Genomic DNA, 16,391 nt, shown 5'->3' on the forward strand with positions numbered 1-16,391 from the left:
TGTAGCTCCTCCGATGGCTCTGTGTGCACCTCCTCTTTGGCATATACCGATGGCTCTATATATATTGCTCCTCTTGGCTCCTCTTGCTCCATCTGCTCCTCTCGGTCCATTTGCTCCATTTGCTCCGATATGCCTGTTTTACAGGCAGCGTTCCTCTTGCTTTGACATGGCTCTCCGATGGCTTGGTGGCTCTGTCTGCTCCTCTCGTCTCCATCTACTCCTCTTGGCTTGGCAGTGTCTTTCAAAGACCACCTCCTTGCATATATGTCTGGTTCCGCATATATATATATATATATATATATATATATATATATATATATATGGCTCGGCTATCCTGATGGCCTTTGCTCCTGTCTCTTCATGAATCTGCTCTGCATCCCCTTGGCTTCATGTCATCCTCTAGTATCCAGAATATTGCCATATTGACATCAATGACAACCTAGTTCAACAGCTACCCCATTTGCAAAGCCTTAGCAAGTATTGTGCCTCATGAACCATTCAAGTAGAGATCCCTTCACTCTTTTTGAATTTGAGTATGGGGGTTTACGCAGTGCATTATATTAGATATCATTTTTGGGATTCAACTGCGTTAAGTAAGTCATTCATGTATGACCATTCCCATGAGAGGTAGTCGTAACTGACTAATTTCTCATGTTTTTTGAATAGTTCACTCAGCACTCATTGCCTTGGGTGATGCTCACAGGGGTGAAGAAGTGGGATTAAAACTAGTGAAATGAATCACATAGTGTCAATCATCACTTCCGGGGTTTGCACTCGGTAACCAGGACTTCCCTGGAGGTCACCCATCCCAGATCGTCTCTAGCTCAAGCATGCTTAAATGTGGAGTTTTCCCCACAGTCAAGCCCACTTAACTTGCTACCCCTTGCAAAACCTTAGCAAGTATGGTGCCTCGTGAACCATTCAAGTAGAGATCCCTTTACTCTTTTTGAATTTAAGTATGGGGTTTTACGCAGTGCATTATATTAGATATCATTCTTGGGATTCAACTGCGTTAAGTAAGTCATTCACGTATGACCATTTCCATGAGAGGTAGTCATAACTGACTAATTTCTCATGATTTTTGAATAGTTCACTTAGCACTCATTGCATCGGGTGATCAACCATTCCAGGACCGTATATTGTTGAAAAATTAGATCAAATGCCAACACTGGAAGTAAACATTAAAGAGGTAAATCATCTCTTCTCTTTTTCTTCCATCAAGGGCCATCATTTGCAGATTTAATGGGTTTTGGCCAAGGTCAAAGGCACTACATCAGTGGATTTTTATAGCATGGACCAAAAACTATGACATTTATCTTTGTTCCAAAGGCTTTTTTGTGGTATAGTTTGATTCCTAGGAAGATCTAGAGAAAGTCTTGCAGGAAGGGCCTTGGTTTTGGGGAAGAGCAGGACTCTTCATCACTCCATGGTTTCCGGAGTTTGATTCTTCAAAAATGGTGGTAACAAAGATGCCAGTTTGGGTAAGGTTGCTAAACCTTCCTCTTTCATTTTGGCATCACAACATACTAGAGGACACTGGAAATACTTGGGTACTTCAAAAAAACAGACAATGAAAGAATGCAACAAGGATTATTTACCTTTGCTCGTATATGTGTAGAAATAGACTTAAGCAAAGGTCTACTTGACCGCATTTTGCTAAAACATAGATCCTTTCAATGGATCCAAACTTTGGATTATGATAATACGACCTTTTGGATGTCGTACATGCTTTTAAACATGTCATTTATAGGATTCTTATACACAGGCTAAAAAAAACCCAAAAGGAAAAAGGGGCAGGCCCAGAAAACAAAAGGCTGGTAGCTTCTTGATCCCGCTTTTTGGAGGATGAAGAACTGGAAATCAAGGAGGATGCTCCACTACAAGATGCCATGAACACTCATAATCCCAATGAACATGCACACTCCATCCAGAATGTACAAGAAACAAAACCAATCCATGCATCTAAAGACGTTGGAACTATGGCGCTCAAAGATGATGGGTTGGTGGGAAGAAGCAGTCCATGTATCAGAAAGTTTGGAGTCTAATAAAGAACATCCGTTTGTGGTGATTGTGTTTGAGTTGGCATTTATTCCTGTTGACTCACCTATAGGGGTTTGGCAGAAGGTTCAAAGAAAGGAAAGAAAGAGAAGCTAAGTGACTATTATAACACTAAACTTTTCTTTTGCATTTTTTTAGTTTTAAAGTCGAGAGGTTGTTATCTGTTTTCGCAAGAGTCTGGTCTTGCATATCTCGAATGCTTTCAAGCCTCTGCAAAATGTAATTTTGTTCCTAATGAAATTACAATTTTTTTCGAAGGAAAGAAAAGAAAAGAAAATATAAAAAACAATATATAAAATATAGGTTAGGTATTAATGAAATAGATGCAAATAATAAATACTAAGGTATAGTCAAATTCTAATAGAATGGATGTATTAATGATTAATGTAATATATCAATTTCTATATAAGATGATATAATATAATAATAGGAAAATAAAAAAAATGAAAAATAGGGGAGAAGAAATAGAAAAAGGAAGGAGCAAGAAGAGGAAATATGAAGGGAAGAGGGGGGGAAGGGAGAAGGAAGGAATGGAAAGAACGTGTTGAAGAATGTAAGTATGGTTGGTCTTCATAATCCTTGATGTATTTATAATACCATGTAAAAACATGAAAGAAAATTAAATATTAAATTAGAAGAAAGAAAATTAAAAGAAAGAGGAAATATGAAGGGAAGAGGGGGGAAAAAGGGAGAAGGAAGGAAGGGAAAGAACAACGTGGTGAAGAATGTAAGTATGGTCGGTCTTCATAATCCTTGATGTATTTATAATACTATGTAAAAACATGAAAGTAAATTAAATTTTAAATTAGAAGAAAGAAAATTAAAAGAAAGGAAATCAACAAAACCACCTAAAATTACAATCCTTGAAAATAGCTCATACTGTAAATACCATATTTACCATAATTTACTACCTACCATAATTTAATCAAGTATTTGCATAAAAGATGGGATAAGGAACAAGATGTAAATAATATACTTATTAGGAGTTACTACCCACCATTATTTACGTGTTCTTCAACACTTTAACAAATATTCGTAGGCTTACTAGAATTTAATTTACAAAGTGACGTGATCTAATTTACAAAGAGACATGTCTCTTGGGTATCTTGAGTATAAAATACACTTGAAACTTTTCATTTTATACATTCACTTATCACTCACATATCTCTCTCTCTTACACACGTGATCTCACATATCCTAAGTTTTCAACATTGTGATCTCTACTTTCCTTTCATGGTTATTGGTTGAATTTCTAAAGTGTGATTGCTTGATGAAGATAAAAGAACTATAATATATATTCACAAGTAATTACCATAGTTCAGAAATAGTGCTTGTATCCATTGCTCTCTATTTTTCAACGCAACGAAGTGCCAAATAGGAAAGGACAAAAGAACGGAAGAAAGGAGACAAGAAAAAGAGACTAGAAGAAGAGAAGCAGGGAATAAGGAAAAGAAGAAAGGATAAACAAAAGGGAAGGACAAGACAAAAGGAGGAAAGAAAAAAAGGGAGCAACCTAGTCAAAATTTACCTTGTTCTCCTGCGTTGAATAAGATGGAGCAATTTTATTGTTGATGTGTCAGAACCCATATCTAGGTCCATCATTAGGATGAGCAGTCAAATGATAAAAGAGCAACAAACCATGATAAAAATAAAACTAGAGGAGACAACTCAAAGCAAGAAAACCAAAAAATATCTACAAGAGAAACCCTAACGAAGCAAAAACACAAAACCTAAAGGGAAAAGGCCAACCCTAAAAAATGCAAAGGAGACAAGACCTAGAACTAAATAATAGAAAAACATTGCCAGATAAGAATCATTAAAATGAATGATGATGATTAATGAACCATATTTAGTGATATAAAATAATAAATATTAGTACTACATATGATGGAGAGATAATATTATATTAGGGCTATACTAATAATAATAATCATAATAATAAAATTATATACAAATTTTCAAGTTTCAGTTCCCAATAGAGGGAGTATTAATTGTGTGGAAAAATGCCACAACATTAAACTAAGTATGGGAGAATATAATTTGGAAAACCCCCATTGTATGCCATTCCATTTGGAGGTGTAGATGTTGTTCTAGGGATTCAATAACTGACAATATTGGGTACAATCTCTACAAACTATAATGACTTGTTCATGAGATTTGAATTGGAAGGAATTCGATTTTGTGCTCAAATGGTTAAAATCTAGAACTTCTCATGTCATTAGTTGTCATAGAATGAAAAAGCTCTTGAAAAGTGGTAGCAACGGAGTTGTGGTTAAATTGTATTCTATGGAAGTTACATAGGGAGATGAAAATATTGCCAAGGAATTAAAATGCACCTTGGAAAAGCACTATACGGTCTTCCAAGAAATTCCCAAAGGTTTACCTTCATCTAGAGATCATGAACATCAAATTGAATTAATACCTAGAAGTACTCCTCCTAATAAAAGGTCTTATAGATATCCTCATCAAGAAAAGGGGAGATTGAGAAAATGGTACAAGACATGCTAGATTTAGGTATTATTCAACATAGTAGGAGTTCATTTTTAGCTCCAATAGTGATGGTGAGAAAAAAAGATAATTCTTGGAGGATGTGTCTTGATTATAGAGATCTAAACAAAATCACCATTAAGGATAAATTCCCTATCCCAAATATTGATGAGCTTGATGGAGTGACTTATTTTACAAAGATTGATCTTAAATCAGGATACCACCAAATCACATCGAGGAAAAAAACATTCCCAAAACATCCTTTACAACACATGAAGGGCACTATGGGTTATTGGTCATGCCTTTGGGGTTGACTATTGCTCCTACTTTTCAAAGCTTTATGAACAAGATTTTTCGACCCCGTCGTAGAAATTTTGTGTTGGTTTTCTTTGATTATATTCTTATCTATAGCAAATGAATGGAAAAGGACATTAAATATGTGGATAAAGTTCTACAAATTCTTGAGAACAGTCAATTATATGTAAAAAGATCCAAATGTGTTCTCAGGAAACAAGAAGTAGAGTATCTGGGTCATATTGTTTAAAAGGAAGGAGTTAAGGTGGACCGTTAAAAGATCGAAGCTATTACAAAATTGGCTATTTCTAAGAACATTGAGAATCTTATAGGATTTTTGGGATTTATAGGATATCATCGTAAATTTTAAGCATTATGCATGCATTGGAGGCTCACTCACATCTCTCTTGAAGGAAAATTCATTTGTATGGGATGACGAGGCTACTTTGGATTTCTTTCCTTTAAAGGATACCATGCCTTCACCAATATTGGCTACACTTCATTTTGGGAAAACATTCATAGCAGAATGTGATGCATCAAGACAAGGAAGTGGAGTGGTGTTGATGCAAGAAGAGAGACCATTGGGTTTTGAAAGCAAACAAGCCAAGGGAAAAGATTTAGTGAAATCAACACATGAAAAAGAAATGGAAACATTTCTACATGTAATAAAAAAATGATGACAATATCTCGTTGGGAGACACTTTAAAGTCAAAATTGACCATGATGGCCTAAAGTACTTTTTTGGAGCAAAGATTGTCAACAGAATATCAACAAAAATGGGTAGCAAAAATGCAGTGTTTGGTTTTGAAATAATCTACAAGAAGGGGAAAGATAATGTGGTTGCAGATGCTCTTTCTAGAATAGAAGCAACACCAAGTTTATATTCTATTACATCTTCTATTCCAATATGGTTGGAAGAAGTCTACCATGAATGGCAAAATGGCAATAGTACTAAACACAAAATACAATGTAGAAATGGACTTTATGGAACATTGGGAGTGGAAAGGAGGTATAATTTGGTAGAATGGTAAAATATTTTTATGCCCTAAATCAAAGTTGAATCAACAAATATTAAGGGAATCCTATGACTATCCAATGGCAGGACATGTAGGGTTCATTTTTTGTTAATTAATTTTTTTGGAAGGAATAAAGAAAGGTACTAAAAATTTTGTAAGCAAATGCCAGGGTTTCCAAATAAATAAAGGAGAGAGTTAAATCTCTAGGGTTACTCAACCATTACACATACCTAATCAAAGATGGCAAGAGATATCATTTGAGTTCATTGCAAGGTTACTAAAGTAAAACTTTGTTGTCCTAGGGGGGTATCTTACAATGGTATCAGAGCATGGTCTTAGACAACTGTGGTTTAAAGAGTAGTATATATCAGTATTTGATGCATTCTAGAAGACCATAAATACATCACCTACAAGAGAACCTACCAAGTCAGAGCATGATTTTGGCCAGCTGTGGGTCTAAATCAAGGTGATATCGAGAATAAAATTCCAAGATTGGAATAGAAAGGCTAAAGGTAACAAGGAAAAATGTTTCCAAGCCAAGAAGAACTATTTGCCCAAAAATTTGAAGATTATAGCGAAACCATTGCAAAGATGATAAAGCACATGGAAGCATGGGTATCATCAAAGGCAACAAAGGAAAAAAGGAATCACAGATCCAAAAATGAAAAAGTAGCTAAGGACCATGAACCAAGGATTGAAGGGAGCCCAAAGGAGAATAATAGTTCCAATAAAGATAGGAGAAAGGTATTATCTCATACAGATAGGAGAAAGGCATTATCTCATACATAAGAGACAACTCTTGTACTTGAAGGTTAAGGCCATGGCCAAACCTACCAGGACAAAGTGGGAAAAGTCATACCTGTTGAAGATGATTGCAACACAAATTTACTCCAATAGGTTGGCACAAGGGTTTGGGATGAAGGAGAGTCAGAGATTGCTACACAATGTTTGTCATCACTTAGCGAGATTGTTGAGTTAGATGATAAGTACAAGGAAAATCATGAGGGCACTTTTGTTTTGATGACAGTTGATGATGATCCTTTGTTTGGGATCAATGCTGCCCCAGTTCCAAATCCGAAGGTGTACAAAGATGATAATAACACACAGGTAGTTAGCGGTGCAAACTCATACCCATCAATTGGTTTCATTTTTGAAGTAGATGTTGCTCATAACCCTACTTGTGCCCATAACTTGGAAAACCAATTGAAGATGAGTGCAGACAGGATTATGGCGGCCACGAGGTATTGTGATGATACACAGACATTGGTGGCAGATTATTGTTGGAGAAGTGTAGTGACACATGACAGTTTGGGAAGAGAGCCTTATGGTGGCAATTTATTGTTGGAGACGTGCAATGACACATGAAAGTTTGGGAGGAGAGCCTGCACTTGCAGATTTTCAGATTCTCAGAAAGGCATTGGTAGAGATGAAATCTAACTACTTACACGTCCTTTCAGATGGAGGAAAGAGGAGGAATTTGACAGGCTTACACACGAGCTTGAGACTACCTAGGACTCCCTGAAGAGAAAACATAAGGCCCTTTAAGAATTAGTGTTGCAGGTCGAGCAACTTTGTATGGAGTTGGGGTTGTGTACATTCTTTTATGGCAACCATCACACAAGAGGATGTTAGGGGCACTTATGATTTGATAGAGGAGCCTCCTGTGATATTTGAACACGAGGAATACCCGAATGAACAGACGTGAGCAAAGAGATATGTCCCAGAGTTTTTTGATTATGCATCCATAGGTTGTGGAGATAAGTATATTTTAGACGAGGATACATCCATCTGGGATCTAGGTTCAGTTGACACAATTGGAGTGGATACTGGAGATCTAGGTTGGCATTGGGATCGAGGTGGGTTTCCCATCATATACTGGAGATAAGGATGGCTATGGCACGGGCAGGGTGGTTGATCCAAATGATCGAGCGCACACATCCCTTCACATTTCTTTTAGAGTTTCGGTCAACGCTAATGGCAAGTTGGTTTGACAAGGAGATATGCAAATTTTGGGGGGATGTCCTGGCACATGGTCCGTGTATGGGGTTGCAAGTTGGTTCGCATGCCCTGGCAAGATTTATTTGAATGGGATGGGATTGGTATGCCACCAGGCAAGGCCTTGTGTGGATATTATGTTCTTATCTAGATGTATTGGACACAGAGGCCACTGAGAATTAGCACAATAGCAACACCCCCATTGACATGTGAAGAGCTTTTCCACTTAGATTTACCATGGTGGATTAGGAGGGGTGATCCATATCACAGTGGATTCACTAGTGGAGTGACGAGTACATTGGCACATACAGGATACCAGTTGGTATAGGGTGGCATAGTAACAAGCGACGATACCCAGTGGTGTACAGGGATATGCCACAATGTACTCTGGTATGTAGAGGAGTGCTGGGATACATGGTTGCATGTAGTGATGTATGATGCTGTGTAGTGAGGTATTGGAGTACAGTCTTTGAGAAGATTTCCTGACAGGGACATTAGGCATACCATAGGGTTTAGCTTACTTAGGATTGATTGGGGATAGATGAGCATCTCTTGATCATACCCTTTGGGACTCACACACCTACTACTCTTCCATATTGCTTACAGTCACAAAGGATTTGGTTGTTGTCACTTGATGCTCTCATCATGTGTGGTTGGATGCAGGAGGCTCTCTTGAGATAGTTGGATGACACAGAGCATCATGGAAAGGAGAGAGACTTTCTAGTTGAGGCATATGGTCAGTACATGAGATGATGGATACAGGGTTAGGGATGGTGTGATCTACTACTAAGTTAGCATATGTTTTGTTACTCACCACCAATGGGTGACCCCTATAGGAGAAATTTTCTCCTAGATTTGTCTTTAGCTGACATCCAACAACCCCTTGTAGCCACCAGATAGCTTGATGTTCCATTATTCTCTGCCACATGAGCCAACCATTGTGCCCTCGCTCATCTGTTATGATCATATGTTTGAAGGTGGACCTTCCAACCTCAAAGGTATGACTTTTCATTATGTAATTGGGTGTTTATGCTTGCTTTTCTTGGGCACATTTAAACATGAGTTAGTGGGGGGATTTAATGGAAAGAACAAACTTTGACTATACTCTTGTTCCCTTACCTCAACTTGGGGGTTAATCTTAGATACTAGTCCTGTGGGATCTCCTCAATTGGCTATTAGCTTTAGGATTGGCATTACATGGGAAACCCTATTTTTGGTTGCGTGGTCCCACTTCTCGATACCATACATCTCACTTCCCTCCGCTCTTTACTAGCCCTTTGCACATTTCCCCATTAGGGTCCACATTTTTCTAGTGGGTCCACAAGGTGTTATCCTTCCCCTACCCTTGTACACACTTTGGGTCAAGCCTGGAATGATACCCTGGTGGTTGATGCAGCTAAACAAAGAAGGATAAAAGCATAGCATGGCAACATACAACATGAAATGTACCACAAAATGCAAAAGATGGCCAGCACATAAAAATTTAGCATGTGGATAAAAGCCAAACATGATCTCTACCCCTTGTCACTATGGCCATCACCTTGGTTCCTGGGTCCCCTATGAGTGCCCCTTGCAAACTAACCCTATTTTTGGTTGCGTGGTCTCGCTTCTTGATACCATATATCTCACTCCCCTCTGCTCTTTACTAGCCCTTTTCACTTTTCCCTGTCTGGGTCCACATTTGTCCATTGGGTCCACAAGGTGTTAGCCTCCCCCTGCCCTTGTCCACACTTTGAGTCGGGCCTGGAACGATGCCCCAGTTGTTGATGCAGCGAAAAAAAGAAAGATAAAAACATAGCATGGCAACATACAACATGAAATGTACCACAAAATGCAAAAGATGGTCGGTACATAAAAATTTAGCACATGGGCAAAAGCCAAACATGAGCTCTACCCCTCATCACTATGGCCATCACCCTGGTTCCTAGGTCCTCTACGAGTGCCCCCTTAGTGGGCGATGGACTGCCCAACCTTAAGGGGGTAATCACTGCTACATCATATACATCATGCTCTCATCCCTTGGAGCCCCAAGTAGTAAAAGGAAGAAAAATCAATAAAAGGAAAAAGGCATATGAAAAGGGGTGGAAAAGCAAAGGTTGGGGTAACTCATGTGACACGACGAGTGCCCCCTTAGTGGGCGATGGACTGCCCAACCTTAAGGGGGTAATCACTGCTACATCATACACATCATGCTCTTATCCCTTGGAGCCCCGAGTAGTAAAAGGAAGAAAAATCAATAAAAGGAAAAAGGCATATGAAAAAGGGTGGAAAAGCAAAGGTTGGGGTAACTCATGTGCCACGATTGCTTCCTCATATGTTCATACACCCAAGGTTTGGGCTTCCGTCATCATAGCTACCCTTGTACCATGGCATGTGGCTTGGAGCTTTCCCTCTTGCCCCCACTTCGTTCCATCATAATTTCACATGATACTTGCCATTTGATGGATGTACCATGGAACTGTCACTCCGTCAGAGGTTGAAACCACCTAATAGGGTCGTTCATTAACCTCTCTTACCAAGCAAGGTAATACTTGTACATTTTAAATCCCATTTGGAAGGGCATGCCACTATGAAGTGTCCACTTCTGCCCTTGATTAGCAAGTTTATTTACTCAATTACACTAATGATTAATTGCTTTGGAAGGTGAGGACACTCATTCGACCTTATGCAGGATTACAAGTGGGTCTTCATCTTGGACTTGGTCTCCCTATACGAGGTCCAAGCCCTCCAGAGGGTCATAATGGCACTTGTAGGGTGAGCGTTGAGAGCCATGGGCCTCCACCAAAGCAGAGCATTGATTTCCACACCATCGGCCTCTTCTGAGCCACACATTGCGTGTTCGAGCCCCAGTCATACAAAGATGATGATGCAATTGGGCCATGTTGTCCAACCTGCCACACATTGACACCTTACACTTGGCAGCTGATCTAGAACCCAGATGAGGTTTTTTCCTTTTCTGGAGAGACATGGGAGGGTGTGTGTCATCTTCTGGCCTTCACTGATGGAGCGTCGACTTGTTGTAGAGCCATTTGGAGCCCATGAGACCATTACTTGTGCCCCATAGCCACTTGGTAGCAACATATGATTTTTTGATTGGAAATCAATGGGCCACCCTCTTGATCATCATTCATGGAGCCCTCTTCTTCATTATGGCACTTGAGTACTCTTTCAAGCCTTCCAACGACCTTCTTGCCCATTATTTTATCATTTCAACGTCATTTGGAAGGCATAGTTTACACATTTGAGCCATTTGGTGGACTTGTCACCAAAGTTATTGTTTGCACATTGAATTAAATTTAGGGGTTCATTAGGTTGATTCAAACTTGTAGAGGCTCATATAAATAAAGGAGAACCTCATTTGTATTTCATCATCACTTGGATTTCTATCTTTTCTTGAGAAACTCAGACCTGCAATTTTGGATGGATTTTTGGATGTTTGGATGCACTTTGATATTTGGAAATTTCGATATCTATCTTTTCTGGGCGCTTCTTATTGTAGTGTTGATGGATGGATATATTTGCATTGTCTTGTAAGTACAGTTTGATGCTATATTTTACATTGATTAATTTCTAATGAATGGAATGTCATTCCATGATTTTTAATGTGCCCTAGTTAATGCAAAATTGTGAGAACATCAAATTTTTTGGAAGTAGTGGATGCATTACTCATGGACAATGATGAATGAATGTTCCAAGGGGTTAGTCTTGCATATTGCAACCTTTAAACCCCATAAATATTGACGACGAAATATAAAATACTTTTGTAGTTGTGAAGTTGCCTCCTGTAGGGTTAGCAACGCTGCATTAGGTCACCCTGAAGAGCGAAATTATCAAATCTAAGTAATTCTTGGCTCCATTTTTCCCAATAGGGTGGCTCTGGTCTTGAAATCCTTGGTGATCAACGTCTCATTGACAAACCTTTCTTTCTTCACCTCCTCCTTTCTAATTTTCCTCATCCCTCAAGGCTAAGGGAGCCTCTCTAGGGCTTGGTGCGAAATCCTCTAAGAGAGTGTATTTTGAATTATTTATGGATAGGATTGTTCCTTAGACTCTCCTCTAGGCATCCTCAAGTTCTAAACTTATTTTAATGGCGGAATTTCATTTTATTTGATGCCCTAGTTATTGTACCAAGTGGGAACCCTTGAAGTTGCCCTTCAACTTGGGGATTTCTTGAACGTCTGTACCTTAGTAGCATATCATTCGAAACCTTTTCTCTTGACTATCTTGACGTACGATGAACTCGTATCTCGTCAAATACCTCAACCTTAGGTCTTGTATAATATCTCTCTTTCAAGGGGTTTTTCGTGGAAAGCCATCCTAACTTCTCCCAAAGTTCAAACCTCAATTGATCCTTTCCATTGAATGAGTCATCCTTGCCTCACTTTAAACCCTAGTGTAGCCATATTAATCTCAAGTGAGGGATATTGGGACTCCTCCCATTGGTGAAAATCCGAGAAGAGGAGGGGACATAGGCTGTGGTAACATTGGGCTTTTGTCCCAAATTTTTGTTGTGCCATCTAGCTCTAGCCTATATACTAGGTCTGCTAGTTTGTGCAACAACATGTTCCACCCCTGACTTCACACTTAGAGAGAAGACCTTGAGGGAGCTACATGATACTCTTTTGGTGGGACGTTCCTGGGCATTATATGAGCATGAGGTACAACGAATGGGGCTCCAAGCAGTATTGGGGCACACCATTAGGAAACAAAACAACAGATTTATCTGTGTGATTTGGCAGGATCAGGGCAGTTTAGCATGCACTAGGATGATTATTGATACACGGTTTCCATTTGTTGATTGCATACAGGGATCGAGGGAGAGGCACGAATGGGTTCCAACAACTATCAGTACTATGTATAAGTCAGTAGAGATTGGGAGCTGTGAACTCCTGATATGGTTGTGGGAACTAGGGATCTAGTTGGTTTCTAGATTACTCCACTTCTCGATGAGTAGGGATATGACACCGAGTGATCTAGTTGATTTTGTGATTGACACGTGGAGGATTGCAGAGACCTTCACCATGTGGCAATGTAGATTTTCCCTGTTGTTACTCAGGATCAAGTCTAGTTGTAGATCAATAGACTCTGACCTCGCTTAGATGCCTTAGCAGGACGTGCTTCGGGGTTGTGGATTCAGACCTTACAGATGCTTTGGCATGTGGTTTCAGGCGAGGAGGATTCAATATGAGCATAATGGGCGGTTATTTATGACCAGAGTGGCGCAATGACCCTAGCATTACAGGGCTTGGCAGTTTACCTACCTTTAGGGATGAGCTGAGTTTTACAGGGGGAGATCACTTCGATCTTCCATTGGACCTCAATTTTGTGGAGAGTGTTTCACTTCTCAGTGATTTGTTGATATTTTGGAGCGCCTCACTAGTATGGCAGTGTGATCAGTCGGAGGAGGCCTTGGTTAGTTCATGTGGATGAGGACCCTTTTCAGTAGGAGTTGGATTGTACTTTCAGGAGTTCACTCTTGAGGTACATGGGATTGGTTTTCTGGTAGAGCAACTCCTCGAGGAGCTGGTCGGAATTTTGCATTATCGAGATGCTCTACTTGTTGACAGTATGCATATAGGGCCTCTGGTGTCTATGCCTCGTTGGGGAGTGAGGGAGCGAGGAATGCTTCACGATGATCAGGATGGTTTGGGACCCCCAGTATCACGATATCCATTTGCATTGGGGTAGTATAGTGGTCTAGAGTGACTTAGTGGCATATTTGGAACCTTGGTCTTAGCTTTAGTTTGGGTCAGTCGACGATGATATTGCTTGAGAAAAAGCAATTTTGGGGAGGGAGAACAGTAAGGTCCCCAATTTTTGGATTTCTGCATGATATGGTTAAGGGAGATTTCCAAACCTTGTTTCAGCCAGATGATAGGAGCAGGATTACACCATTGGTGAGCCCAACAGGTTTGGAGGAGTTTTATGGGGCCCAAGTGGGATCACTTATGATATTTTATCATTAGGATCAGTCCCTCACGTTTCGCTCTTGGTTCTGTTGCATTCCAACGATTCACATAAAATGGTGTTATAAATAGGCTTATTTTAATTATTCACACATAAGGTGCTATTTGGGGTTGATTATTTGGAGGAATACCTTAGAGTAATAACTTGTTGGAATTGGGGCGAAAAGATCTACAAGACAGGATGATGAAAAGGGACTTTGGGTGGTCAATGTGATCATGGAGGCGAATTAAGCATTTTCCGTTGTTAGATGTGGCTTTAATTAGTTAATAAAAATCATGTTATTAAATAAAGAAAGAAAAAATGATTTTATTATTTAATTAGAGGGAAAAGGTAACAAAGGTGGCAAAAGAGGCAAATGCATTATAAAAAAGGGAAACGAGGGGGTCTCTCCTCATTTTTGCGTTTGCCCACTTGAAAATTAGAATTTGGAGAGCTCTTGAGAAAGAGTCTAGGGTTTTGGAAACTCTCATTTCTAGTTGCTTGTTTTGATGTTGAAACTATACACCCTAGTTGGTTTTGGAAGGAGATCACTTAAATTCCGACACTGTGCTTCAAGGAGAAGAAGATACTTGCAGAAAGGAGTAAGTTAGTGGCGTTGTAAGTTGATTTTATAGACTAAGTTTTGGTATTCTATATTTTATACACGCTGGATTCACAATATGCAAGAGGTAGAATTCTACTACTACATGAAGGCTGAGTTCTGCCATATAGAAGGGGCCGAGTTTATCTATTGTGTTGCTGGTTGAGTTCAGCTGGTTAAGGGGCCGAGTTTCCTTCAGATAAAGGGGCTGAGTGGACTGTTATATACAGTCCCTTCTTGGGTCGAGTTTCTACAATAAAGGGAGTTCGAAATCAACCATTGTTGGGGGCCGAGTTATGTTCAGTATTTGCAAGCTGAGTGCTCTCCTTTCTGTTGGCTGAGTTTATTCCTTTTTGGGGATTGAGCTACAACTATATTGTGGAGGCCGAGCAGCTGACTTAAAGTGGGCCGAGACCCTTTATTTTATCCTTTTGAGCTGCCTCTTGTGTGTCCATTTAAATTTTTGCAGTTATCTAATATTGCTGCTGTATATTGGGGTGATCTTGGGGCTGTTATCCATCATTTGGGTGAATATCATTGTACTTTTGAGTTGCCTCTTGGGTGTCCATTTAAATTTTTGTGTTTATCTAATATTGCTGCTGTCTATTGGGGTGATCTTGGGGTTGTTATCCATCGTTTGGGGGAGCTGATATTCACTGGATTAAAGGCTGATGCTTATATTGTGATGCTGGTACATTCTGGGCTGTCTTATCAGTCACCTACAGACATATATATACCACAAGTGCGTTGATATTTATCATTTTATTTCTCATATATATTACTGGAGTACTCTCTATTAGTGGTATGTACCCTTTCAAAGTCTAATATAAATTACATGCCTCTATTAGTGGTATGTACCCTTTCAAAGTCTAATATAAATTACATGTTGTTGGGTTGAAGCATTTTTATGGTGTCTATGTGGTTTTGTGTTTACCTTTATTGAAATAAATTATAAAAAGTGCACCTACAGCCATATGTACACAAACTGTTTGATGAAATACCACAGAGACAAACTCAAACAAAACTTAGAAATTTGGTGGGGATTTTGAGATATTCCTGGGGATATCTTACATGATCTTCAAATCTTGTCTTATACATTGTATTCATTGTAAAATGAAGTTTCCCCCTCGAAGTTTATTGTAATTATTGGCTTATCATTTTTAAGGTGCATGGTTCATAATGTATTATATTGTAAAAATAATAGATCCAACATTAGGTTATTGGCAACTAATATTGTGTCGTTGAATTAAAAGTGATGCATCTATCTGAATAGAGCACACTAAGTTTCCTATGTTGCGCAAGAATTCAAACTTACGTTTTGGAAGTCAGCAACCTTTGTTTTAAGGTAGTGAAAATGACTTTGAAATTCACTAAATTGTATTTTGGGTTAGATTTGTAAGGTTCCATTTAAAGCAAAGCTCTCTATCAGTTTGGCAACTATTATTTCATGTTAACGGTTATTTTTCCATTCAAAAGCTTTTTAAAATATGAAATGGATGATTGTTGCCTTTGATTGATTTTACAGGTAACTGCTGCATTGCGAGAGTCTGGACTCGAGTCTTCTAACTTGATTCTTGGTATTGACTTCACCAAGAGCAATGAATGGACAGGTAATATAACTGATTCTTGTCTCTCCATCTCTGCTTTCTAGAAAACAGAGAAAATTAGATGGCTAATATTGTAAGTTGGTTTGATTAAGTGATGCACACTTCAATTGTTAATTTCATTAGTCTTGGTGATTGCAGGTAGACAGTCTTTTAATGGGCGAAGTCTACATGCGATTGGGAGTGTTATGAATCCATATGAACAAGCTATTTCAATCATTGGACGTACTTTGTCTCCTTTTGATGAGGACAATCTAATCCCATGTTATGGCTTTGGTGATGGTGGGAAACTAAAGCTTTGATCTATTTATTCTGTTTTTGTACTCTGCTTTTGTAGATCATAATCTGATCAATACTAACTATTAGCTATCTTTAGAGGCAACGGACTTC

The 16,391-nt window shown here is 39.0% G+C and overlaps 1 protein-coding gene across 5 annotated transcripts in view; it reads left to right on the top strand.

The window, feature by feature from the left end:
- Window positions 1–16,391, top strand: part of LOC149248633 (E3 ubiquitin-protein ligase RGLG4-like) — a 61,288-nt gene that overhangs the window by 11,810 nt on the left and 33,087 nt on the right. For all 5 annotated transcript variants that reach the window (XM_089458480.1, XM_089458477.1, XM_089458478.1 and 2 more), the window contains exons 3-4: window positions 15,923–16,007; window positions 16,143–16,283. In XM_089458480.1, coding sequence (XP_089314606.1) covers window positions 15,923–16,007; window positions 16,143–16,283 — 226 coding nt within the window. The remainder of the gene's footprint in view (window positions 1–15,922; window positions 16,008–16,142; window positions 16,284–16,391) is intronic.

This window comes from Pinus tabuliformis, chromosome 7 (assembly GCF_031772625.1).
Source record: "Pinus tabuliformis cultivar Carrire ecotype Pingquan chromosome 7, CPIR1, whole genome shotgun sequence".
NCBI classification, from domain to species: domain Eukaryota; kingdom Viridiplantae; phylum Streptophyta; class Pinopsida; order Pinales; family Pinaceae; genus Pinus; species Pinus tabuliformis.